Below are 25,274 nucleotides of genomic sequence, written 5' to 3'. Positions count from 1 at the left end.
AGAGTTATGAAACGACTAAAGCGACTGAATTTTTATATAATAAAAACAATGAAAGTTGACGACTATATCACAGTGATAATTATCTAGCCGTAGCCTTCTTTTGTTTGCAGCATACGACTTAATTAAGGTATCAGTCAAATCTCTGCCCTACAATTAGGTCAAAAATAGTTTTATAATAAAGAGAAGGGCTATAAAACACACTGTGATAAGTTTAACAACGGCACGGTTACATCCTCAAAGGAAAAAATCTCAGTTTTGAATTTGAAGGAATCATAGGAGATTACCAGATTTTTATACTCTTAAAGTCCTTCTTGTGTCACAGCAGAAAATAAGCCGATTGACCCTTTCATTTTTTTTCTTTTTGAAAAAATGGTATCTAATTTAAGGATAAATGCGAAAAATGAGACGAATTGCGAGTGCAACCGTTGATACGATATGTTTATGATGGTTTCTTCGATGCCCGTATTCAAGTATCCACGCATAGAGGCGAAGTCTTCATTTCATAATTTTCTTATCATCTCTAGAGAGGAGGTAAAAGAGTTCTCCATTACAGTAGTAAATAACCATTAACGCATTCGCAACCATATGAGTTTTCTCTTCCTTCCTACGTAGGATATCCCATATAGGGCAGTGCCGTAGTTTCGCCCGTCTTGAACCACATAACAAAAATGCAAAAAAACACATTATAAAATTCTATAAAAAGCGGGTTTTTCTTACTTAAGGCTACGCAAGGACCGGTGCATTTTCTGTCCAGCCAGATACATCGTTTCGCTTTCCTACTGTTAACTACTCTTCCTTCGAAGAACCCCCACAAAGCGAATTGCCCCAACCCCCACGCTGTGTTAGCCCTCGCTATTTATTTCATTTGTGGATACTTACTTACGTTCTTTTTCCTAGAACCTTTCACCTTTACAACATATTTCTCTGTTGGTTGTGTTACCCGAGATTTCTTCTGCGTGAAAGAATCTTCTAAAAGAATAGGATTAAAAAATGAATTCAGAAGCAAGCGTATATAGTAATATGGACTGGTAAGTGGATGCTGTCCGGTTTGATGATTTTTATAGTGTGAAGAAAAAAATCACAGGAAACGGGAGGAAAAGATAGAAAAAGGAATGTTTGTATCTGTAAATACTCCTGGGACCATTTGAAAACCGAAAGAAAGGCTTTTTCCCGCTGAAATGGGATTCCATGGTGAACACGGATGCTAATATTTTATTTTTTAGGAGTCAATTGGCAAATCCAATGAATAAAAAAGAAAGTCAACCTTCTTTATCGTCTACCAACAACATGTATCCTCAGTTATCATCTTTTATGAATCCTGCTGCAGCTAGTGGTGCAGGATCTCCTGCAAATTTGCAAGCAGACCCAACAGCTGCCACTGCTTCTGATCGTCATAAAAAACTCTCTTTAAAATCAGGTAATTTTTGGGATTCGTACGGTGTAGCTTCATCTACCCCTCCTGTGCCTTCGTTTTCTTCAAATATGGCCAACCCGGCAAATTCTGGTAATGCCTCTTCCCTGAATACCAATAATTTGAGTGAAAAAGGTACCGTATTAACTCCTACTGCTTCTTCTATGCCTATGACAGCTTCCAATACATTCAATGCCGACCCTATTCCTCCCTATTCGAATACTACATCGATTGGAGGAAATCCCTTGGGCTCTGCGGATCCGAATCCGGGAATCTTTCCTGCTAAAAGCTATGCATCTCCTTTTCCTAGCGCACTTACGACCGAAGGCATGTCACCTAAGTTTTTGAAGGATCGTTTCCCGTCTTCAAATACCGTAGCTGGAGCAGCTTCTCCTAAAGTAAATAGTCCATTTACTTCTTATAAGAGATCTTCTTTGAATGTTAGCCCTTCCTCTACCTCTATACCTCAATCTCGTTCCATCGGATCTGGTTTTAATAATCCTTCTGGTTATGGTTGGCTTCCGCAGCAATATAATTCGCTACCGACATCGTATCCAGCGAATCCTCCGCAAGATGTTGACCCTGCGCTAGCCCAATTTGCCGGTCATGCTTATGATTCTACAAATGCAGCTACCCTCGGTGCTTCTGGGTACCAACAATTTGCTGGTGCCTCTCAGCCCGAAGCCATACCGGAAAGTATTAACTCGCCTTTGCGTCGTGGCTCCACTCGACTTTCAAACTCGCCGGTTTATTCCGTTGGTGGGGGTATGCCTGCTCGAGACACTGATTCTCCTATGAACATCTTGGTAGATAAGGCTAAAGCAAAGATTTCCATGAATGAAAATGGGGCTTCCGCCAATTCTGTTCGTGAGCACTCTATGCCTGACCAGACTACATCCAATTATTTCACTCCTGAGAATTTTCCACAGCACTTGGCCTCTTTAATCCCACCTGCCGTTTTACGCTGGCTTTATAAGGATCCACAGAATAATATTCAAGGTCCCTTTAGTGGCGTCGATATGCATCAGTGGTATCGTGCTGGTTATTTCCCACTGAGCCTTCCTGTTAAACGTCTTGAAGAGGAGGAATACTATTCTCTAGCCTTTTTCGTTCGTCAAGTCGGAAATCAGTTTGAACCATTTTTGATACCCTTGTCTCCTGTTTCAGTGCCAAACAATCAAAGTCCCTCTTGGAATGCTCAAGGCACGGATTTGCCCTCAAGCACTTATATTCCCAATAATGATAGTGAAGCATTAGAATCGGCGGATACTAAACGTCAAGGGTCAGTGCAATTTCAACGTGAGGATGATACAGGTGCCGCCAGAAAAGTATCTATTCAGTCACAATCATTGCCCAAATCATTAGTGGAAAGCATTGTTAATCAACCTGACGAGAGTGTACTTAAGGAAGAAAAGCAAACTATCTCCTCTCCTTCTGAAATCATGAGCAAGGAAGGAAAGGATGCCAAAACGACCAGTCAAAAGAGAGAAAAGGCACATGAACCTATTGATCAAACTACCGTTGACTCCAATTTGACCCAGAATCTGAAATCGTTAGAGCTTAAAGAAAAGCAATCTAAGGAAGAAGTGAAGAATACAACTGAATCTGTTCAAAAGTCTGACGAGCCTAAGTTCAATCCCTCAATCAACAAACCTGCATCTGCTACTGCTGAAACGGGAGCTTTTGCACCTCGACCTTCTCCTTGGAAGTCTCTGCCCAGTAAGCCTATGCCGTCTCTAGATGAAACTATCCATAAGGAGATGGAGAATGCATTAAACGGCGAATTGCCAGACCAAAATGAGAAGACCACCCAGAAGCCGACAAACAGTCAACCCACCATGCCCGTGGAAGCTGGATCTCCTTGGGGTAAGGTTAACGATGTGGCTACATCTATTTCGCAGGAAATCCAGCGAATGGAAAAGCAAAATGAAAATTTAAAAACCAACGCTGCCTCGAATGCTCAGGTGCAAGCTCAAACTCAAATTCAAGCCGAAGCTCAGGCTCAGGCTGAGGCTGCTGCTAAACCGGCCCCCCAAACATTGGCATCTACATCCGTTTGGGGTTCTGGATCTACTAATCCTCCGAATGCTTGGTCGAAACATGCTTCCTTGAAGTCACCAATGTTGAAGAAAAATATTCAGCAAGCGGAAGTTCATACTAAGCAACAAGCTCCAGTGAGCACAACAACGAATGCCGCTACTGTTGCGAACGTTACGGCTACCCGAAACGTCATGCCTGTAGCCAAAGCTAAGCCAGCAACTTCAGCGCCTGCTGCCTCAGCACCGAATGACGAGAATAAGAAAATGACTGCATTCTTGGAAACTACACTTGAATCTGAGGATAGCTGGTCAGTCGTAGGACCGGGTGGTAAAGTGTTTAATCAACAGCTCTCCGGTACCGCTACAGCCAATCGCTCTCCAGCTACCAAACCCGCTGTGGTAGCCGCTCCTGTAAATTCACAGCCTAATACATCTAAGCTACAGCAGGTTATTTCTTCATCTGGCCTGTCTCCGGAATTTCTTTCGTGGTGTAAGCACTCTTTGAAAGGCTTAAACGAAGGTGTTAACTATGAAGAATTTTTAAATATGTTGTTATCATTCCCCGTTGAGTCTAACAACGAGGTTGCTGAGATTATTTCTGATTCCATTTATGCTAACAGCACTACCATGGATGGTCGTAGATTTGCTGGCGAATTTATGCGACGTCGTATGGCAGATCTCTCTGGTAAAGATGAAGGTTTAGACGGTATGATTACCAAAGGTCAAGAAAATGGCAGCCCTGGAGCTTGGAGTAGCGTTGCTCGCACTAAGCCGAAGCAAGGAGTTGAATGGAATTCTGCTTTCAAGGTTGTCACAGGTAAGAAGAACAAGAAGCGTACTTAAATGGTGATTGACAGAGAATTTGGATCGGCTATTGTATTTTACTATAGAAAATTCTACTATATATTAATCGAGTATGTGTAAAAATTATGTTTTCACCGATAGTCTATGACAATTCCAATGAATATTTAAGTAATAAATAATCTAAGTAAATGGTTGCAATATTTAACTTTTCATAGGAAGAAGCAAGTTAGAGAGCGTAGAATTCAAGCCCACTCATTATGCTTCTATAGAGTTTTCTAAAAAGTACAAAATTGTAGGTAGGAGAGAATGTGAATTAGGGAAAAATTTGAATTTACCTGAAGATGTCATTATGCAACTGTCCGTAACGATTTTGGTAACTGCAAAGAGGTGATGGGTTAAATCAATCGAAGTACATCTTTTGACATGGCGGACGAAGGTGTAGTAAACACAGGGAGACTTTGAACTCTTCATCCACAAATTGCAATCCTCGGCGCGAATTGCAATACTCAGGTTCGACAGATTGGGATTATTGATTGACCAAGTGAATTCAGTTGGCATGGAAAGAACAGTATTCTTTACATACAGCTCCCAGGAATCAAATATTTTCAGTAATGTTCTAGAAGTGAGTTTTCGGGGGACAATTTGAACATCAAACTGGAGTTTTAGAAACTGTTCAGTATGATGCCATAGTTTCCCGTCCATACGAACGAACAATAAAGGGAAATGAGTAAATTCGCTGGTATGTATTGAACCATTATTGTCACTCTCTAGTTCCTTTGATGGGCCAAAGAAAAAGGCTTGGCCAAGCCGTTTTACTTCACTTGCACCGTTAGCTATAGAGTACGTGACTGACAACTTCAAGACACGCGAAACTTCCACTCGTTCAATTTCTAAGAATAAAGCACTCTCTATATTCAATTTCGTGGCACTAGAATCCAAGAGAGAGTTGTCGCTTCGGGTAGAACCATATCTGAGGTACTTTTGTAATTTCTTACTCAATTCAGAAAGATCCATCGAGTCAAACTTAAACAAAGGAGACATTTGGTACGCCGTATAAGACGTGTTAAAAAACTGATGATCCTGAAGACTCATCTGTGTTCAACTGAAATTGATTCCATGCAAATTCCATAAACTTTATGATACGTTTGGTCTCATTCATTAAATTTGAAAAGATATTCATCAAATTAACAAAAAGAGAATTAGGTATTCATCTATAGCGTCAAAAAGTACTGTTCATTAACTGTGATTATTTCAAATAGAAGCATTGCAGGTTAGTATGTAAGAAAACAGTATTGCCTTTCGTTAACAGACAATGCTTGTTTGGTGAAATATTCGCTTTGAGTTACTGCAAAGAAGAAAAAAAAAAAGTATAAAACTAGAAGTTGTAATGTCTCAGGAAATCATCGAGAGGAGCTACAGAGGTTATACAAGAACAGAGAACAAAAAGAAAGAGTTTTTACAAAAAGTATGTAGCAAAGAGAGAATGAATATGTCTAAAAGCCATAAGATTAAAGGGTTATATAAATTCTAAATAACAGGTAGATTGAATAATTGAAAAGAGCGCTTTGACAATTAGCAAAGACTGTTGGTTTGATCGAAAAAGCTTGTAGTAAAAGCAAAGACTGGTATAATTACAAGAGATAAAACATATATCTGGTCAATTTTGAAATCTTTGCAAAGTAAAAAAAAAAATTAGTGAGAAAAACTTTGGTGAGTGGAAAACATAAATGAATGAAAAAGTCATAAAGTAGAAAAACAAAGGCAACTCATTTGAAAAACTTTCTCTTAAATTTTTCGTGGTCACTGGATTTCGGCTGCGTGAGATGGTTTTTACGATCCACTAAGTCTACCTTTTGTTTTTCCAAAGCTGCTTTCATATCACGGTGACGAACACGTAACTCCTTTTCAGATTGGTTCAAACGATCTTCCTTCTCCTTTACCTTTTGTGAGAAGATAACCTTCATTTCGGCTTCCATCTTCATCAGTTTTTCATCATGAAGAGCTCGCTCTTCTTCTAGTTTGGCAGCAGGGCTAAGATTGTCAGTTAGTATGTATAACTTCATAAAGACAAAAAAAATAAATCAACAAAATATGAAAAAGCACATACTTTACTTCACGGAATACAGAATGATCTTGAGAAATACCACTCTTAATGAGACGCTCGGTTCTGTATGTTTCATACAGGTCATTGGTGCGATCCTTTAATTCCTCCAGGTGCGTACGGATTAGCATTTCCCGAAGTTTTGGAAAATCAGAGTGGTCCTCATTATCTATTTCGACCACACCCCATGGATACTTTCTAGCTCGAACTCTACGACCATCGCCGTTGATAACGAAAGAATTTGAAGCAATAATTGCAAAAGGAATGCGACTCATTATGTCTGCATTCTCTGCGACGGACTCGGGATCATCCATGGGATACGTAGAAGGAACAAAAATACGAATATTATGTTGTTGAATGTCTCGTAAAACCTAATGATAAGTCAGTCATACGAAGAACTAAAAATGTTAAAATGGGACTGGACTTACTATTTCCTTTGACAAGTTGATTTCTTCATCGGTAAGGGTATCGGCTTTAGCGATCACGGGAATAATGTTCACTTTTTCATGAAGGGCTAACAAAACTTGAAGCTCCATTGCACTCATAGCATGGCCAGTGGGCTGGATGAAAAAAATACAAGCATGAATTCGTGGATCCTTTATAGAAGACTTAGGTAATCGTTTTTCAAAGTCAAGGTATTCGTTGTAGCGGCTCTCAATGTCGTTTACTATAGGTTCCCAGCAGTTTGTGTTGTCGATGAAATCACCAAAACCAGGAGTGTCAATCACGGACATATCTAGATTAATTCCGTTTTCCATTATATGTACAGTATCGTTTGAAATTTCAACAGTAGATTCAGACAGTATTCCTTGTTCGTTAGAAAGAGACTGTGGGCCCAAGGAATGTACATCCCTATTAAGTAGAGTATTCACGAGCGTCGACTTTCCGCTGCCGCTTTCTCCCAAAACCATTAGGTTAAAAAAGAAGCCTTGGCGAACGCATCGGCGGTGCCATTGGTTTGGCAAAGTAGAGAATCCTACATAACCATTCAGTTTGCGCTGAACTATGCTAACGCGATGCTTATATAAGTTAGTACAAATCAAAGAAATATATCGTTCATACATCAGATGCTGTTTGAGGAGCAGCAACTTCTTGCTCACTGTGTAAAGAGGGATTTTCACGTTCAGAAGATTCAACATCAGCATCATTGTGGACTCCACTACCATTGGCAGCATACGAATCCGATTCAGACTTAGATGTTAAAGAACGATTCAAATCTTCTTGCACGGTTTCCTGTACAAAATCTGGTAGTACTGTAGAAGCCATGGTTTACGCGTAACCCTACCGTGTTGGTTCTGGGAAGGAGGCAGACTGAGTCGCAGGTATGAGACCTCTGTAACTTTTTTGAAGTGAAACTAGAAGATAAAAAGAAAGTTGTATACTTTTAAAGAAAAGTAAGTTAAAAAAGAATAAGTTACGTGGTAAATATAACAAAAGAATCTTCAGTAATCGAACATGATTATTACAAAGAAATGACCGCACATCAATTCAGCTAAAACGCAAAAGAAACTGTCATCAATACTTTGGTATTCGCTGCTTTCTTTTCCAAAGATTGATCTTTGGCTTTTCCAAGCGTGGATTCTAATGCGTTTCTAGTAGCAGCCAGAATTCAGCAGTACAGCCAGAAACACTAAAAAAGAACTTAATTTATTCGTTCTCTTTCTCTACTTTTTAATGAATTACTAATTTTCTTGATACTCTGCTTCTCCTAGAGGGTGTTCTAGCATTGTCATTTGGATTACCTCTTCTAGCGAAAGGCACCTCTTAGTACAAGCAATATCTCAAATACCAATTACCAGGGAAACACAAGAAAAGGTGATTTATTTAGAATAAAACTCCTTTCTCGGAAAGCATTTCGATCCTGGTTTATTTCATCTTCGATGGAACACGTGTCTTTGTATGAAATGTGATTTCCAAGATACATGATCTATAAAAACTTTTAAAAGCTTTTTAGAGGCATAATTCGACGAGTCTTCTTTTGCTTTTCCGCCAGTATTTCGCAACAAGTGCAAACTGTTCAAGTTTATTTACTTGTGTTTGTTTATTTACTAAGATAATGTAAGTGACTGCTTATATAAGTTTACAGACGTCAAAGATTTTGCGGTATTGAGTTTACGAATGGTATACGCAGTCTACGGTAATGCTTTACACTGAAAGCACCTTTGCGGGGCGGTGCTCAACGACTCAATACTCAACACAAAGTTTCTACGTAACCAGAACCAGTACTTTTTTGCCGTTCACAAGTGAAGGCTGGTTGAGAGGTTCCTAGCATCACTTATTATTGTGCTAAAACTTCACTAAAAATATAAAGAAAGCATTAAAACAGGTATTTAAAGCCGTATTGGACTGCTTTTGTCAATTGTCTGTTTGAAGTCGAAAAAGCAGTATAATTCAGTAAAAAATCCATTAAAAGTGTTTATAATCAAGTTTGCTCCATCTCACGGAGCTTTTCAGTTTGGTTTACTTATTTTTCGTCACTTTCAACCATTTCCTGGAAGCCGTTAAACCTTTCATCGGGGACTGAAGCACGCCGAATTTGAAATAATAGGTACTATATTTGGTTAGTGAGTCGATTCGTCAACATGCGTGCATATAACAAATCCAGAATTGTTGGACAACTACTGTTCGTCGCTTTGGGAATCACTTTTATTTATTATTTGCTTACTCCATCCGTGCACCAAAGCGATGCCGTAAAACCTCAAATACGAAAAGCAAATACCGATTCAATTATCGTGTACGACATGAATGAAATTACTGCGAGCGCAAATGCCCGGGAAAAGAAGGAAGAAGTCCTTATATTAACCCCCATTGCTCGCTTTTATCCCGAATACTGGGGAAACTTACTAAGGCTTTCATACCCTCGAAATTTGATTACTCTCGGATTTATCGTGCCCTCCTCAAGAGATGGCACCAAAGTTCATCGTGAGTTGAAAGCTGCTGTCCAAGCTGTCCAAAGGGGTCCTGTGTCACAACGTTTTGCCGACGTTAAAATCATGATTCAGGATTCTGGCTTGTCGTCTGGACAATCAGAAACACAACGTCACAAACTTGAGGTGCAAAAGGAGCGCCGTTCCAAACTTGCCTCCGCTAGAAATACACTTTTGTTTTCAGCTTTGGGACCCAAGACTTCTTGGGTACTGTGGTTGGATTCGGATATTGTCGAAACTCCAGCAGATCTGATTGATGATATGACTTCTCTCGATAAAGACGTGCTTGTCGCAAATTGTTACCAACGTCAAGGAGAAAAAGTGGTACCCTATGACTTTAATAGCTGGATAGACTCCGAACCAGCTAAAGAACTCGCTAGCAAAATGAGTAAAGACGAAATTTTGTTAGAGGGATATAGAGAGTTCGCAACATTTCGTACCTTGATGGCCTACTCTTACGATGAACATGCTGACAAGAGAACGCTGATGAAATTGGACGGTGTAGGCACTACTGCTTTAATGGTAAAAGCTGCCGTCCATAGAGATGGCGCTGTGTTCCCCACTTTTCCCTTTTATCATTTAATTGAAAGTGAAGGATTTGCAAAGATGGCATCACGTCTGAAATATGATATTTATGGTTTGCCAAATTATTTGGTTTTCCATTATAATGAGTAGGGAGACAAATCTCATCCTTATGAATTCGTAATGAATTTTAAATCTTTTTCGAGTTTTACTAAAAAAAGACACCCGTGAAAATTCTTTTTACTTACGGTTCGTCCTTCATGCAGAGAACGGATGTATAATCGCTTCACTATCGTTCTTTTTTACTCTCTTTTTTGGTAAAAGTTTTGTATTATATATGGGCCTACGCGATATAATTAGAACGTTGTGTGATTCTGGTACCATTATGACTTTTGTATATGACAATTTCGTTATGCTGGTGGTTCTGTTCCTAAAACCATACTATAATATTCTTTCTTTCCCTTCGTGATTTACCATGACTGTAATAATTACTCTTCTTTCACTGCCTAGATCGCACTGCTTTTACTGGATGCTACTACACTATTTCTATTATACATGATTGACTACTTGTTATATTCATATGTGTGTTTACTTGTCTTGCAGGATAAAAACTGATGATTACTACTAGGCTTTCCATGCATCTCATTAGTGACTTTGTAATTCTAGAATGGCCTTGTAAGTCTTTTTTTAGATTTAGTATATAGAAGTGAATTTAAATGGATATAGTGCTCTTTTCCTTCAGGTCCTACATTCGAAATCTCGGTCTGTTGTTTTTAACTGTAACTCACTAGTCGTTAATCCCAGTACATACATGATGTTGAAGGTGAAGGTAACGTACTGTAGCGTGCTCGCTTGTAATCGTATACCGCGCTAATTATTATTTCTGGCAGTAGGAGTGCTTGGACATCTACGAAAAAAAAACGCATCTGCAGCGAATTTTCGTTTTTGTTTCCAATTGTACATTCGAAGTTCGTTTGTGACGATTTTGTCAGCCTCGTCAAATTTTTAAGTAGGATCGGACGTTATCTTCTTAACCAGTCGCGTTTCTTCTCATTCCGGAAGTAAATAAGAAAAATGGCGATTGCAGCTGCAAAACCCAAGAAAGGACAGAAATTTGTCTTTAATGATGAAGGTGAAGCTGTCGTAGACTCTAAACCAGCAGGAGTCAGATTTGACCCTGGCATTCCTTGGTATAATATACAGTTATCGCAACTACAGCCTACGAAGAAACCGGTTTCCTCTGGCAGGGCTATTGAATTGGAACAACGAGGAATTCTTCTTTTACAGCAAGATGCTGAACGCTTTTCAAACTCCTTAGAGACCGGAAGCACCGACAAACGAATGATGCAAACTTTGATTAGTTCAGGTACTACGAGCGATCGTATTTCTGCTCTGACACTGTTGGTCCAGGAATCTCCAATTCATGCAGCGAAACCACTGGAAAGTTTATTGGCTCTTTGCGCCAAGAAATCACGTAACGAAAATACCCAAAGTGTTAGCACTCTAAAAGATCTCTTTTTGGGTGGTTTGATACCAGACAGAAAGCTGCTGTATATGAAACAACAGCCCTGTCTGGGATCCCAAGGTGTCACTGATGAACACTTAATGGTGTGGGCCTTTGAAAGCTATTTAAAAACGTTTTATTTCAAATACATTCAACATATAGAAGTACTCTCCTTTGATCCTTTGATGTTTGTGAAAAGTCAAATGCTTTCTACAATTTATGATTTATTAAAAGGGAAGCCCGAGCAGGAACAAAATTTGTTGCGTTTACTAGTGAACAAGATCGGTGACAAGGACAACAAAATAGCATCCAAGGCATCCTATTTGATTCTTCAGGTGGAAGCAAGTCATCCAGCCATGAAGTTTATTATTACGAAAGAGTTGGAAAGATTTGCTTTTGCCCGTACCACTTCGCGCACTAGCCATTATTATACAATGATCACCCTCAACCAAACGGTTTTGACTCATAAGCAAACTGATGTCGCAAACTTATTGATCGAAATTTATTTTGTCTTTTTCACAAAGCTTTTGTTTGCCTTTGAAAAGGAAGAAAATGCTAATAAGGAAGAGGAGAATATGGTATCTCATGACGCCAAGGATAACAAAAAGAACCAAAAGCGGAAAAAAGATGCTGACATTCGTAAAGAAGCACAAGAAAACTCCAATTCTCGGTTGGTTTCTGCTATTCTTACCGGTGTTAACCGAGCTTACCCTTTTGCAGAAATCAATAGCGAAAGTTTTGATAAGCATATGAATACCCTCTTTACAATTACTCATACTGCTTCTTTCAACACTGCCATCCAGGTACTTATGTTAATTTTCCAAGCTTCTTCCACCAGGGACTCCATTCCCGATCGTTTTTACAAGAGTTTGTATGAATCTTTGTTAGATTCACGCCTTCCAACTTCTTCCAAACACTCCCTTTATTTGAACTTATTATATAAGTCTTTAATTATTGACAATAACGTCGCCCGTGTCCGTGCATTCATAAAGAGAATGGTTCAAATTGCCGCTTGGCAGCAGGCCCCTCTTGTTACTGGGTTTTTCTATGTCATTCGACAATTAGAGGACTCTAATTCGTCGCTTCGTGCAATGTTTGATAAGCCAGAAATGCATGAGTTTGATGATGATGAAGAAGAAGTATTCAAAGATGTCGAGGAGGAAGAAGAGAACGCAAATTCTGACGGTGAAGAAAAAACGGAGAACCAAGACAATAAGCAGGAGAACAAAGAAGCACACGTAGCTTCTGTCAAATCCGACCTCACTAACGGATATGATGGACGGAAAAGAGACCCCCAGTATAGTAACGCTGACCGTAGTTGTATTTGGGAAATTTATCCATTCTTGAGTCATTTCCATCCTACTGTATCTATGCTGGCAAAGCAGCTGGTTAAAGGAGAAAAAATTGAAGGCAAACCAGATCTTTCCCTTCACACTTTGAGCCACTTTCTCGATAAGTTTGCATATCGTAATCCTAAAAAATCAGCTGCTGTTAAAGGCTACTCTATTATGCAACCTCTTGCTGGCAGCGTCTCCAAAGGTATTGTTTCCACTGGAACTGGTCAAGGTAATGCGCCTATGAATTCAGAACAATTCATTGGAAAACAGGAAAGTGAAATTCCCGTTGATGAACTGTTCTTCCATCGTTTCTTCAATGATAAGTATATCAAAGGAAAGCAATCTAATAAGAAGAATGTTAGCGTAAATGAAGAAGGTGAAATGGACGAAGATGAGGTTTGGAAAGCGCTTGTGGATTCCAAGCCGAATTTGGAAATGGAAGAAGAAGAAAGTGATTTCGATGAAGAGGCTATGGATGAAGCAATGGCTGACTTTTCTGATGGAGAGGAAGCTGAACAACCAAAGGAGCCTGCTGAAGAAGCCGAAGAAAATGTTGAAGAAGAGGAGGAGGAAGGCCAAATGTTCTCAGATGAAGAAACTGAACCCCGTGAGAATACCGCTAATGCACCTGCTGTACCTGATGCAGAGGAGGGTGGATCTGAAGATGAAATGCAGTTGTTGGAAGACGAAGAAGATTTACTTCCATTTGAGAATGGCGAAGACGAAGAATCTGAAGGGGAGGAAGAGCGACGTGAACAAAAAGAGAAATCCTCTCAGAAGAACAAGCGAAGAAAAACTATTAAAGAGTTGCCTGTTTTCGCTGACGCAGATTCTTATGCTCATTTGTTGGAAGGTAATTAGATGTTTGGGTGATTTTTTTGTCTCATACTCGTAAAAGAAAATAACTTGAGGTTACTTTCAAGGGCAAATGTTTGAACTATGGAATTTGGGATTTATATAGATACATTGAAATGGTATTTTGTTTAATATAGGATATTTTTATTTACCTAATAAATATGGGTTTTTCGGTTGATGAAGTTGTTACAGTATTTGTGTCGCGCAGGTTAGAAACAAAAGAATCGAAGCACACTATGGATTTCGAAAGTATTCTAATTATATTCTTTTACAAAATTCAAAAAAAAAAAAAAAAGAAGACCAAATTTGTTTGCTCCTATAAGAAGACCTTTGCTTTCGCGTGATTGATAGTTTAGTAATTCTATAATACAGGAAATACCCTTTATTATAATAATGACGCTATACATAACAGAAGACATATCTCAGTGATATCTTTGATAACGTGCCAGTAGATCTCACTATATGCTTATATACATAATCGCCGCTGTATTACTTACACCTTTCACAAATCACGCATAACAAATCCCAATTCAAATCCTTTTAGAAGATTTTGTTACGAGAAGAATGAGCTAATCGTCAATTGTAAAATATCTAATTCTTTAATACCAATCGTAGACACTACTTACTGCTGGATTGTATTGATGGAAACCAGATAGATATGCCCAGACCTACGACGCACCTTCCCCCAATGTATTCGGCTCCTGACGGAAATATTGGGGCCTCTCCGATTGAAACTTCTAGAGACAATTCCTCTGTAGGGGGAAAAAGTGCCAAGATCGGGCAAGTGATTCACGTATGTGTTTATGCTTCAAGAGGGACAGAGCTGTCCGAAGGATTTCGAGAGTACTTACAGCTTTTAGCATTGCTTTTACAAGACAGGACTAGTGATATTAGAGTCACGACTCAATATAGCTGGGAGCAGCTCCTCTCGAGAAGGAACTAAAAAGAATAAATGGGTAGGTCCTTAGCAAAAAGATGGTATGAGACTACTTTGGTTTTGTTAAGTATACACTTTCTTCAAAAGCTAAGTAAAGGAAAAAAAAGAGAATGGCAATTCTGCAATTGGAGTTTGTACTTTCGTCTTCCTGCTTTTTTCAACATCTAAGGAAAATCATCCAATTAAGAGATACCCTATTCTTTCTTAACAAAACAAAACAAAACAGGCTCTCTTTTGTGTCTATATCGATCTTTTTGTCTTTTTATCTATTGTAGTGCTAACGTTTATTAAGTTTAATTTGGAAGTTAATGAAACAGATGTGTATGCTGACCAGTTTAAATTATGGAAGTCAATTGATATGACTGCCGACCGAAAGATCCCTCCGATGGTATTACATACGTATTTGGACATGTCGGATTTGTCTAGAAATCAAAAACTGTCTATATTTGATGGAAAGCAACATCATGTCATCGATTTAAACCGTACTAATGCTTCAAAAATCGTCCTTGAACGTTGGGTAATATCATTGGATGGCGGGAGCTCTTCCACTTCCGTTGAAATGGCCGTATTATACAAAAAATTAGTTGTCCTTTTCCGTTCTTTATACACCTATACTCACATTATGCCTTTATGGAAGCTAAAAAGTCGCATCAATAGACTTCGAGCTCACAATGCTTCTTTAAAGGTCGGATGCGCTCTTTCAACGGATAATTTACTTCACGAAGATTTTATTCCTATTAATGCAGTCCTCTCTCCCACGTTAGGAAACAGCATTGCTGCATATTCATTCAGCCCTGTAAACACTCCTATGGGAAATTTTCGTATTTCGGTACAATATCGAAAAGATTGCCATTTTCAATTCCATAATCCTGATGCTATGTTATCCAATCAACTTCTTTCTGCTGATCTGCCCAGTATTGAATCTCATTTTGATAGGAATCAATCGACTACAGATGGTGGAAATCAATACTTACATCCTCACTCATCTTCGTTAGTTCGACGGCAATCGAAATCGAATGATCCGAATTTGCTTTTGGAATCTGAGATACAACAGCTCGCTAGTGTTGAGTCAATAACTGCTCATGCTGCTCCTCTTGTTTCTATACATCCTTTTAAATCCCCTTCACTTTCTGCTTCTCCGGGATCCAATTTGGATACAATGTCCATATCTCCAAAAGTTGCTGTTAATCGATATATTCATCGTGGGCCTTCTTGCTCTTCATTAAATAGGGTTTCCGTTATTTCAGAAAGTTTAAATAAATCGCGGCCGAAAATGCCCATTCTTCCTAGTTCTGGTAGTACCGGTTTAAGTGGCAACGATTTTCACAATCACCCGATGCTTCGACGATTCAGCAGTAGTTTTGTACCAAAGGAACGAAGAGGAAGTACTAGTTCAAGAGCTCGATTACAGTTGGCGGCTAACCAGCCCATTCGTAGTGTTCAAAAACACGACAGTTATGAAACCAGTAGTGCAGATCGAAGTGGCCAAGTCGCTGATGAGACTGAATATGCACCACGAGATGATTTAAGTGGATTCATACAGCTATTAGATAATCATGCTCAACATTTACAACACTATGGTGAAAGCAAGTCAGAATCTTCTTCTTTGGGAAAGCCGGGGGATCCGATTTTGAATGAATCTCCTCGTTTAGGACCACGTAAAATATCTGAAAGTAGTAACGAGTTGTTCGGTTTTGAGTCTTTTACTCCAAATCCAAATACTGCAGTTACAGACGATAAAGCGTCAGCTCCAAAGGAAGATTTGACTAACTCGAATCATCATATAGTGCATGACCATACTTTAGGTGCATTGTGCTCGAGACTTTCTTTCTCTGAGAAACCCGCTGATTCTGTTAGTTTGTCCCCCTTGTCTCCTGCATACATGCCACAAGGGACTACCGAAGGTAGCGCTCCAGCCTCACTTCCAATTTCGTTTGATAAGAGTGAGAAAAATTTGGTAGCTCCTGCTACTTATCCCATACTGGAACAACGAGAGACAAGTAGGAGTACTTCTTCTTCGGTGCCGCCACGTTTCGAATATCAGACAAGTTTGTCAAAATCTCTGGACCATTCTTTGACGTCTACAAGCTATCAACCTACGAAGACTCCCGCACCTTCGTTTGTGCTCGAGTCAAATCTTTCTCACCAGTATCCAAACCAACATTATGATTCCATGCCTGAGAATCATCAAACTGTTGCTCCTTCAACCCCTGCTTTTGAATATTTAAATGAACATAATGCAAATTATGATGACGACCTACTCTTTGCGATGACCGATATGGCTTTAGAAACTCACCCTACAACTACCTTACGAATCGGATCGAAGGATAATGAAGGAATAATGAAGTGACTTTTAAGGCTATCATTTTTTTCGTTACATGGATTTTATTAATGTATATCCTTGTTTTAAATCTTCCTCAAATTAGAACGTTCTGAGGTTTTTTTTTTTTTTTTTTCTTAAAGACAATATGAGATGAGTAATACATGAAGCGAATTTATAGAAATGAACTTTAACTCTCGTAATGTTTAATACTAAGCACGCAACTGCTCTAATAATATTATGATTTATGGTTTGTGTCAGTTATGGCTTTAAAAGTTTTATGAAAAATTATAGTATTGAAATTAGTTGGAAATCATGTAGCCATTAAAACCATGTGTATACATCCTAATTAAACCCCAAGGATGCTGCTCCTTTTTATATACATCGCCCTATGTAAAGTTTTATACACCTCATCAACAAAAACCAAAAGCAATATATCTGAACATTTAGTCAAAAACGATTTTCTTTCCTTGGAAAGTACCTGCTGGCTGTAGTTTCTGCTTTTTCTTAGCTTCCCATGATGGATGAAGTTTGTCTGGTTCTTGTGAAGTCGCTATGGCCGCTTTTTGTGCACGCTTAGCTTCACGCTCATTGAATTTATGTTGACGTTCTTCTCGTTCTAGTTGTTCTTGTTCCTTCTTTTTAACGACGTGATTCGCAGTCTTTCCAAATTTCTTCTCCCAAATAGCTTGTCTAGCACGCTGTCCACGACGATTCTTTCTTTTAGGGCGATCCATTTCGTCCATTTCTTTTTCAACAAATTCATCATCCTCGCCTAACGGATCAAGAAAGCCGGTAGCAAGCTCTGGAATGTTATTAGCAGATGACTTCGTGGATGGGATGGTAAACATTTCATCTTCCGTATCATTGTCTTCCATGGTTGTATTTCTTTTGTCTTCCAGATTTACATCCTCCTCTGATGAGACTTTACGCTTCTCAAGTCTGAAGTTCTCTTCATGGGGTTGCTCAATAGAAGCATTCTTTTCTGGAGAGATAGAGGATTCAGTAAAGAGTTCATGTTTCTCTGGTTCCTTTTGCTGTACTCGTTCACTTTCGGTCTCTGACTTGTCTAAGTTCAGCGAAGGATTTCGACGAACACCATCAGGATGTAATTTTGGTTCAGCCGTTAATGACATATTTTGATCCCTAGATTTTGTAAAATCCGCCTCTGGATTGTTCATTAAAATGCATTTATCTAGAAGGCGACAAGTAGCGTTGACGGATTCAGAAATAGGATTCGAATTCAGTAAGCGTGCGACAACATTTTTTTCTTCATCATTCGTGATATCTGAAGGGAATTCCACCGGTTTATGTTCGTCAAGCAAAATTCGATACTCTTTATTACGCAGAACTTTTCGGTGAAAGCAAAACTCTGTAAGTTTAGAAAAATCATATTTTTTTGAGAAATCGAACTCTTTTTCATATCTAGCAACCTTGTCATTCTCTTGCTGCTCTCTAGCGCTTTTAATTCTTCGGGCAAGTTTTTGACGCTCAAACCCAACAGCTTTCTTCAGAGCATGAGTCAATTGTTTCCTGAAATGATGAGAACGTTTCTGTAAATCTTCGGGACTCAAACGAGGTTTAGAACTCTTTGGTTTGTTCGCCTTGTTCGAATGATGTTTCATGAAGTGAAATGAAAGTGAAAACGGTATTTATAAGTAATTAGAAGTTGTCTAAAAAAAAAAAGACAAAAAAAATAATGATTCCTTTGTACGGTTTTGCTATTTTCTATGATTTCCAAAAAGTTTTCAGATTTTGAAGGTATTAAGGAGAAGAAAAATGGTCGTTAGTAAACAATTTAACTACTGCTGATTTTTTTCCGTTTTATACGTTGGCAATGATAGTCTTTCTTCATTTGGAATAAAAATTAAAAAATTAAAAAATAAAACTTTAGACAATCCTCAAGAAGATTGAAATTGACCAGGTACATAAAATTAGAGACATAGGTTAATTCCTATCATATTACTTGTCACAAGTAGTCGAAACATAAAGCAGAAAAGCAAAGAAAAGAATAAAAGTGAAAGAAAACGTGATCTGGAGGGTTCCCACTTTCAAGTCGAATTACGAAAATGTATTTTTTCAATTGCTACATTGTGCAGCATAAGAAAGCAAGAAAGGTATCATCTTCATGTATCGCAATAACTCCTGTACGCAGAATGCAGTACGTTGTTTAGAAGCCAACGTGAGCGTCTAATACATATAGGCCTTGTCATTTCTCGGCAGTAAAGAGAGATCTTTTCATAAGTAACACTAATAGGGTTTTCAGTCTCTGAATGATATGCAATAACAGTGCCAATGCTTTCTCTGGTAGATTGGGGAAGTGTTGGACTCGTTGCCTTTCTTAAAAGTCTGGGTGCTCCTTCATTCAGAGAAGCACGCTGTTTGAATTTTTATGCTAGCGAATCTGAAATCAAAGATGGACCGAAAAGTTTCAAACAAACAACTGAGTAAGACCGGCCATTGCTGGGTTCATATGGCCTTCAGATATCGAATTACGGGTGATTCTTTCAGAACGTTTAACATAATTCCAACAAAGGATGAGACTGTTCCGCGAAGCCTATCATCTAAGGAAAGTAGCAATGGATCATTCTTTACGTTGTTGTAATATACGCTCGTTCATTTTCGCATTTCTTAACGGACCTCACTCGGCCAATCTTCTTAAGAATATAATTAAGTCAGGGAAATCGATTGAGTGTCCTTTCATGTGGTACAAATCGTTCAAATCTCTGTTTCATCAACACGTTAGTGGGTAATCAATAATATGCAAAAATTGTAATATAAATTCCATTTAAAACCAAGATGAACGAAAACTGCAACATCTTCTTGGTCAGTTTGTTCAGAAAGTCATGAATCCAGCTGGTTCTCGAAATGTGAATCTTCTATAAGTTTTGGCTCCCCAAGACACCTCCGTGTCTCTTGTACTAGAGACATTATTTGAGATAGCCCGAGGCAGTTCTTTCAAGCTTTTTTATAGAAGATCAACTTTTTTTTTATTAGATCCATATGCGTATTGATAAGTCTGGGTTTCAGCATATTTCGTTTCTCACCTCAAGATTTCCAAAGGTTGATTACCTTCGTCTTGGTGAATGTCAACAACGGTTTGTTCAAAAATGGTTAGATTTTAAAGCGAATAAACTTCAACATCCTCCACGGCCCACCATCCTTACCGCTCAGGTTTGTCCTGTCTATACCTTAGGCAGAAGAGATACGAAAACGAATATAGACGACAACATTGGTGGAGCCAAAGTTATCAAAGCACTCAGAGGAGGCCAAACTACCTACCATGGTCCAGGCCAATTACTTGTATATCCAATTTTGGATTTAAACGCATTACACTTGAATCCCCGAAAATATGTTTCTAAGCTCGAGGAAGCGATTATTCAGACATGCAGACATTTTGGAATGAAAACGGCACACACGAATGAACACACAGGTGTCTGGTTAACGGATGACGAAAAGATTGCAGCTATAGGGATTCACTTACGAAGGTATATTACAAGCCATGGACTAGCTCTTAATGTGTCTACCGATTTAGAGATGTTTAAAAAGATTGTTGCTTGTGGATTAGAGGACAAAACTACCACAAGCTTTCAAGCCCAGGGAGTAAATGTTAGACTAAAGGAAGTAGAGCAAGTACTTGTTCAGCATTTAATAAATGCTTTATTGTCTTGAAGACAAAACATATATACTTTTAGAATATAATATTGTATAGATGACTTTATGCTATTGTGCCTTTCCGGCCTATGTGATACAAGAGCACTGTTTTTGTGTCCTGAAAAGAGGTTTTCAACTCATTCACCTTTATTCTGTTCAAACGAATTGCTGAAAAGGGAAGAGGTTGCCGAAATGGAAATGTTGGACAACCGGGTATTTACTGAGGACCTCTACATCATACATCTTCAACAATCCCTAATTTAGTTAGTTAGAAACCTGTTTTAGATAAATAAATAAAAATATTACTCACCTGATTGACTTTTGACCATGAAGGAACCGCTGTAATGTCATAAAGGATGGGGGAATGCTCATAAAATGGACCTTTTTTCATAACATTGATAAAATCGATTGCACTAAAATATAGATTCGACTTTGAGAGTTCTTTAGTAAGTTTTTTATCGAGAATCGCGGTCGGTCGTAAACCTAATGTATTACCACCGGGAGCTGCCAGTTGTGAAGATCCAAAAATATACGGAATAAAAAAGTGGTCATCGAGTCCCCAAACGCCGTGGGATCCTGCTGGTTCAAGACGATACTTAATAACTAATTTACGACAAACTTCCAGGTATTTATGTGAAACATACAAGCCCACAGCTGCGCAATCTTCGTATGTTAAAAGGTTGAGTAAATCGAGTCCTTTGAGAAACCCCAAAAAATTCAGCTCATGTCCGGTTCCAAAATCGATTCTTTGTGCATTTCCGAAAGAACCAAGAAAGTAATCCAACAATTCTATTTGGGCCGAGCCTAAGGAAGACGGGACAATTGTGTCCAGAATCGTTGGTGCCCTGTGCAACAACTTCGCATGCCACCTTCGAAACGCAGGATTCCCAAAGCGATGTCTTCCAGGTTCTAGAGAGACAGAGTCTGTGATTTCCTGAACTTGCTCCAAAACATCTAAAACATTGGCAACTCTGCTAGAATAATGTACGTGATAATCTTTTATGCCCGTGCAAGCAGCATTCAACGCTTGAACGTAGCTCACAAGCCGAACATACGCCTTGGACAATCGAAAAGGCTCCATGTCCTTCGCCTCGTCAATGAGTTTCTCAGGCTGTTTATAATCGCTATGTTCATCAAAGGTCTCATTGTCTATGTCTTGTAACTTTTCTAAGGGAAGTTCTTTCATATTTTTAGCCAGATTTAACTAAATATGTATTTAGTAATGCAAATAATTTCTCTTGAGATTGTGAGTCTGTAATCTAATTTAATAGATCAATAAATAAATTAATATATGCACGAATTATAAGTGTAAGACCCGAAAATCCAGGGAATCCTAGAAAATTGGAAGAAACCTATAGTTCGTAAATGGTCTGTTCTCATAAGCGACATAAGTTCTAAGTATTACGGCAACAAAGTAGAAAACGATCCTTTTCGACATCAAAAAATACATTATATATTATTATAAAACTTTACAATAGTATCCTTCAAGAATGAAAGGTAGGCAGTGCTTGCATTTGCGGCATAATCCAGCTCTGTCACCAGGGCCGACGAGCTTCGTCTATTCTGGTGTCGCATAAACCTTTGATGCTCTTTATGTATATCTAAAATCTTTTATTTGTATTGCAATCTTCCCTACCAAAAATGACACGAATGACACATTTGTTTGTTACCGATGTTGCCTTAAAACACCTTAGTAAACATAAACGAGTACGTGTCATTGACAGTTATATAGAACACTTATCTTGCTTATTCTATCAGAAATAAACAGAAGACCCATATCTTGAAGTTCTCTTTAAGAAGGTTTTACACAAGAAGTCTACGTCTATCAACCGAAATGCTTAAAGCAAGCCCACAAAACTTCTACTTGCTTAGGGCTAAAGAAGCTTGGGTGCATCCAAATCAGCCAAACCAAACTAAATTGTTGCAGACTTTAATCTTTTCAGTACTCCAATTATATCTGTAATGATAAAGCAACATAATTATTTCCAGCTTGGCACTAGACACAAAAAACAAACTAAGTCAGTTTGTGAATGAAAGGTACTCGTTAGCGTTCGGTAAATGGAATACCGGCAATATGTTTCCAATTCCTAAACCGAATGTTCAAAGAATATTTGGAGACTTACTTGGAGCGTTTTTGTTTTCGGAAAAGTAAATAATGGGAAAAAGCAGTAAAGACAAGGTAAGAAAAGGAAGAATGGAAGAAATTTGAAGGAGTCTGAAGAAAGTCTGCAGAATACGAGAAGAACCAAGAAGAATGGCTGCGATAAGGCAATTTGCGTCGTTCGTGTCAGAATTTACACGTCCTGGACAGGATATGGTTGCATTTCTTTGACACTTCTTTTGCTTGATTTTTTAATTTCTTTATTTCTTTATTTCAAGCGTGCTTGTTTGATGAAAGAGTAACTAACGGGAATTTAAAGAGAGACGCGTATTACCGATTAGCAAAAGAGCAAGGATGGAGAGCTCGATCAGCGTTTAAGTTAATGCAACTAGATGAACAATTTCACTTGTTTGAAGGTGCAAAACGCGTTGTTGATTTGTGTGCCGCACCTGGGTCTTGGTCGCAAGTATTGTCACGCAGATTAATGTAAGTCTCCAAGGGTCATATTGTTTGTTCACGTTTCCTTTTCCCTTCGTCTTTATATCCTGACAATTTTTTTTTTTTAGAGAAAATTTCGACTCTACAGCAAACAAGGAAGAACGCCCCAAAATTGTCGCTGTGGATCTTCAGCCAATGGCTCCTATAGACGGTGTTAGCTCTTTGCAATTAGACATTACCCATCCAAAGACGTTGTCCATTATATTGTCTCACTTTGGAAATGAACCAGCGGATTTGGTTGTTAGTGACGGTATGCATCCATTCTAGCTAGTTTGTCTTATAAATTCAAACTAATTTGTATTTTTCGTTCTAGGTGCTCCAGATGTTACCGGTTTGCATGACTTAGATGAGTATATTCAAGCACAGATCCTGTTGGCGGCGTTTAATATGGCTGTATGCATTTTGAAACCCGGTGGAAAGTTTGTCGCAAAAATTTTCCGTGGCAGAGACGTTTCTCTACTTTATTCACAACTTCGCTTGATGTTTCGAAAGGTTACATGTGCAAAGCCCAGAAGTTCCCGTGCAAGTTCCTTGGAGTCTTTTGTCGTTTGCGAAGACTTTTGCCCTCCTCCTAATTTCCAACCGGATCTTTCGAAACCTCTTTGTATAGTAGATCCGAACTGTTCCCATGAAATCGCTCCTTTTATTGCTTGTGGTGATTTGGATAGCTACGACGCCGATGCTACATATCCCATCGATTCTGCATCAAAAGCAACACCATTAGAAGTTGTGCAACCTCCTACAGCACCACCGTATAAACGTGCTATGGAATTAAAACAACAAGGACTTTTATAAGACAAAAGGTAGATTTTCCTTTTTCTTCGTTTCTGTTTGTTTTGGATTTTATTGGCTTGTATATTAATTACTTTTTGTTAAAAAACTACATTTGGGCTCAGAATGCTCATCTAGTAGATTAAGTGAATGATCAATTTTTTTCACAAATTGCTTTTGCCGCCCTAATGCATCAAACATGTTATGGTTTCTGGGAAATAGTATACAAAAAAGCTCCATTAAATTAATTAATTATTTTTGGTTTTCTTACCCACTCTGATACCGCGTCTCTACTTTAAAGTGTAGCATCTAATTATTTGTGCATAGAGCCGACATATATACAGCGGAATACTTTTGGTAAATGTATTTACAAAAAGGCAACTACAAAGCATTGATTTTATTATCAAATTCATTATTTGCATTTTTTGCTATACATATCGTTTAGCACGGTCTTTTTGCAAACCGAGAATTACTAAGGATTACGCAGTGATTGCCGTTGTTCCTTTCACCAAATTCATTCAGGTTCCCGGTGTACGGTTTTACTAAGAATAATTAATTATTATCTAAATTCGAATGCTTTTAATGAGTTACGAATTGTTACCATAGTGGATGTAGCAGCCTGAATTTAGTTATATTACCAGAAAGCATTTTATTCCAGGGAAGGTGATTCACTCCCAATTCGCCGGATACTTTGAATTTACAATTACTACATTGTCTTTTTTCGTTTTTTAATATAAAAAAATATATATTTAGCGATATTTGCTCTAGTTTTGCCTGTCCCAAAATAGAAGGATTTTTGTTCCTTTTGAAGTCATTTTGAAAGCCTAGTTATTTTAATAAACGCCAAAAGAAACCAGCTATTGAGAACATGCCTCCCATATCAACGGAAGATCCCGAAAATGGTCCCGAAAACGTCGGGTTTGATCCTTCATCAACGTTATTAGGCAGATTCCTCATTTGCCTAGTAGTAGTTTTGTGCTTCTTGTTTATTGTTTCTGTGCTATTTCGACAACGAAGGAATGCTCTACAAATTTTGCATGAGCAACAAGAACTTATTTCGAGACAACGGAGAGGCCGCATTGAAGCTACGGATGCGGCCTTACAGAGACGACGAAACAATGAGCCTTTGCCTACCTATGAACCTCCAGAAATATCTGGTTACGAGAATCTTGAAGACTATCCTGTTTCAAATACCCCTCCACCACCGGCTACTTTTAATGAGCTTGGAGAGTTCGTAGAACAAAATCCCGTTAGTACCGCAGAATTTTCTGAGATGCCACCTTCTTACGAAAACATACTTGTTGCGCAGGATAAAACGAGTTTCAGTTGAGACCTTTTGCCTTTTTCCCTTTACGTTTCTGTCATTTTGTTTTTCTTTACTTCTATATGTCGTTTTTATGTTACACTGCAATAATCAATGCATATTGATTTGGGTTACGCGTGAAGTTTTTATATATACATGTTATTGAAATAACTTGAAAAGAATCATACGT

At 38.5% G+C, this 25,274-nt stretch overlaps 11 protein-coding genes across 11 annotated transcripts; 7 read left to right on the top strand and 4 right to left on the bottom strand.

The window, feature by feature from the left end:
* Window positions 1-990: 990 nt before the first annotated feature.
* Window positions 991-4,293, top strand: mpd2 (GYF domain protein; the record flags this gene model as incomplete). Its single annotated transcript, XM_056182392.1, has 2 exons — window positions 991-1,028; window positions 1,224-4,293. The coding sequence occupies 2 exons, from the start codon at window positions 991-993 to the stop codon at window positions 4,291-4,293; spliced, it is 3,108 nt and encodes a 1,035-aa protein (XP_056038584.1).
* A 216-nt stretch (window positions 4,294-4,509) lies between these two features.
* Window positions 4,510-5,346, bottom strand: fta1 (CENP-L-like protein Fta1; the record flags this gene model as incomplete). The annotated part of the gene is made up of 1 exon (XM_056182391.1): window positions 4,510-5,346. The coding sequence occupies one exon, from the start codon at window positions 5,344-5,346 to the stop codon at window positions 4,510-4,512; it is 837 nt and encodes a 278-aa protein (XP_056038515.1).
* Window positions 5,347-6,020: 674 nt separating this feature from the next.
* Window positions 6,021-7,621, bottom strand: spn1 (mitotic septin Spn1; the record flags this gene model as incomplete). Its single annotated transcript, XM_056182390.1, has 4 exons — window positions 6,021-6,285; window positions 6,362-6,726; window positions 6,784-7,374; window positions 7,418-7,621. 4 exons carry the CDS (start codon window positions 7,619-7,621, stop codon window positions 6,021-6,023), a joined length of 1,425 nt encoding a protein of 474 aa, XP_056038521.1.
* A 1,316-nt stretch (window positions 7,622-8,937) lies between these two features.
* mnn9 (Golgi mannan polymerase I complex subunit Mnn9) lies at window positions 8,938-9,957 on the top strand (the record flags this gene model as incomplete). Its single annotated transcript, XM_056182389.1, has 1 exon — window positions 8,938-9,957. One exon carries the CDS (start codon window positions 8,938-8,940, stop codon window positions 9,955-9,957), a length of 1,020 nt encoding a protein of 339 aa, XP_056038518.1.
* Window positions 9,958-10,878: 921 nt separating this feature from the next.
* noc1 (ribosome biogenesis protein Noc1) lies at window positions 10,879-13,506 on the top strand (the record flags this gene model as incomplete). The annotated part of the gene is made up of 1 exon (XM_056182388.1): window positions 10,879-13,506. The coding sequence occupies one exon, from the start codon at window positions 10,879-10,881 to the stop codon at window positions 13,504-13,506; it is 2,628 nt and encodes an 875-aa protein (XP_056038750.1).
* A 652-nt stretch (window positions 13,507-14,158) lies between these two features.
* atg13 (autophagy associated protein Atg13) lies at window positions 14,159-16,787 on the top strand (the record flags this gene model as incomplete). Its single annotated transcript, XM_056182387.1, has 3 exons — window positions 14,159-14,293; window positions 14,361-14,456; window positions 14,730-16,787. The coding sequence occupies 3 exons, from the start codon at window positions 14,159-14,161 to the stop codon at window positions 16,785-16,787; spliced, it is 2,289 nt and encodes a 762-aa protein (XP_056037832.1).
* Window positions 16,788-17,203: 416 nt separating this feature from the next.
* Window positions 17,204-18,382, bottom strand: bud22 (ribosome small subunit biogenesis protein, BUD22 family; the record flags this gene model as incomplete). Its single annotated transcript, XM_056182386.1, has 1 exon — window positions 17,204-18,382. The coding sequence occupies one exon, from the start codon at window positions 18,380-18,382 to the stop codon at window positions 17,204-17,206; it is 1,179 nt and encodes a 392-aa protein (XP_056038569.1).
* A 1,378-nt stretch (window positions 18,383-19,760) lies between these two features.
* lip2 (mitochondrial lipoate-protein ligase Lip2) lies at window positions 19,761-20,429 on the top strand (the record flags this gene model as incomplete). Its single annotated transcript, XM_056182385.1, has 1 exon — window positions 19,761-20,429. The coding sequence occupies one exon, from the start codon at window positions 19,761-19,763 to the stop codon at window positions 20,427-20,429; it is 669 nt and encodes a 222-aa protein (XP_056038568.1).
* A 138-nt stretch (window positions 20,430-20,567) lies between these two features.
* ypa1 (serine/threonine protein phosphatase PP2A regulatory subunit, PTPA family Ypa1) lies at window positions 20,568-21,597 on the bottom strand (the record flags this gene model as incomplete). Its single annotated transcript, XM_056182384.1, has 2 exons — window positions 20,568-20,666; window positions 20,722-21,597. The coding sequence occupies 2 exons, from the start codon at window positions 21,595-21,597 to the stop codon at window positions 20,568-20,570; spliced, it is 975 nt and encodes a 324-aa protein (XP_056038571.1).
* Window positions 21,598-22,566: 969 nt separating this feature from the next.
* On the top strand, window positions 22,567-23,805 carry trm7 (tRNA 2'-O-ribose methyltransferase Trm7; the record flags this gene model as incomplete). The annotated part of the gene is made up of 4 exons (XM_056182383.1): window positions 22,567-22,590; window positions 22,832-22,998; window positions 23,079-23,260; window positions 23,324-23,805. 4 exons carry the CDS (start codon window positions 22,567-22,569, stop codon window positions 23,803-23,805), a joined length of 855 nt encoding a protein of 284 aa, XP_056038570.1.
* Window positions 23,806-24,649: 844 nt separating this feature from the next.
* SOMG_03593 (Schizosaccharomyces specific protein) lies at window positions 24,650-25,111 on the top strand (the record flags this gene model as incomplete). Its single annotated transcript, XM_056182382.1, has 1 exon — window positions 24,650-25,111. The coding sequence occupies one exon, from the start codon at window positions 24,650-24,652 to the stop codon at window positions 25,109-25,111; it is 462 nt and encodes a 153-aa protein (XP_056038567.1).
* Window positions 25,112-25,274: the final 163 nt, after the last annotated feature.

The sequence above is a fragment of the Schizosaccharomyces osmophilus genome, chromosome 2 (assembly GCF_027921745.1).
Source record: "Schizosaccharomyces osmophilus chromosome 2, complete sequence".
Classification (NCBI taxonomy): domain Eukaryota; kingdom Fungi; phylum Ascomycota; class Schizosaccharomycetes; order Schizosaccharomycetales; family Schizosaccharomycetaceae; genus Schizosaccharomyces; species Schizosaccharomyces osmophilus.
This window is presented reverse-complemented; position numbering and strand designations above follow the sequence as displayed.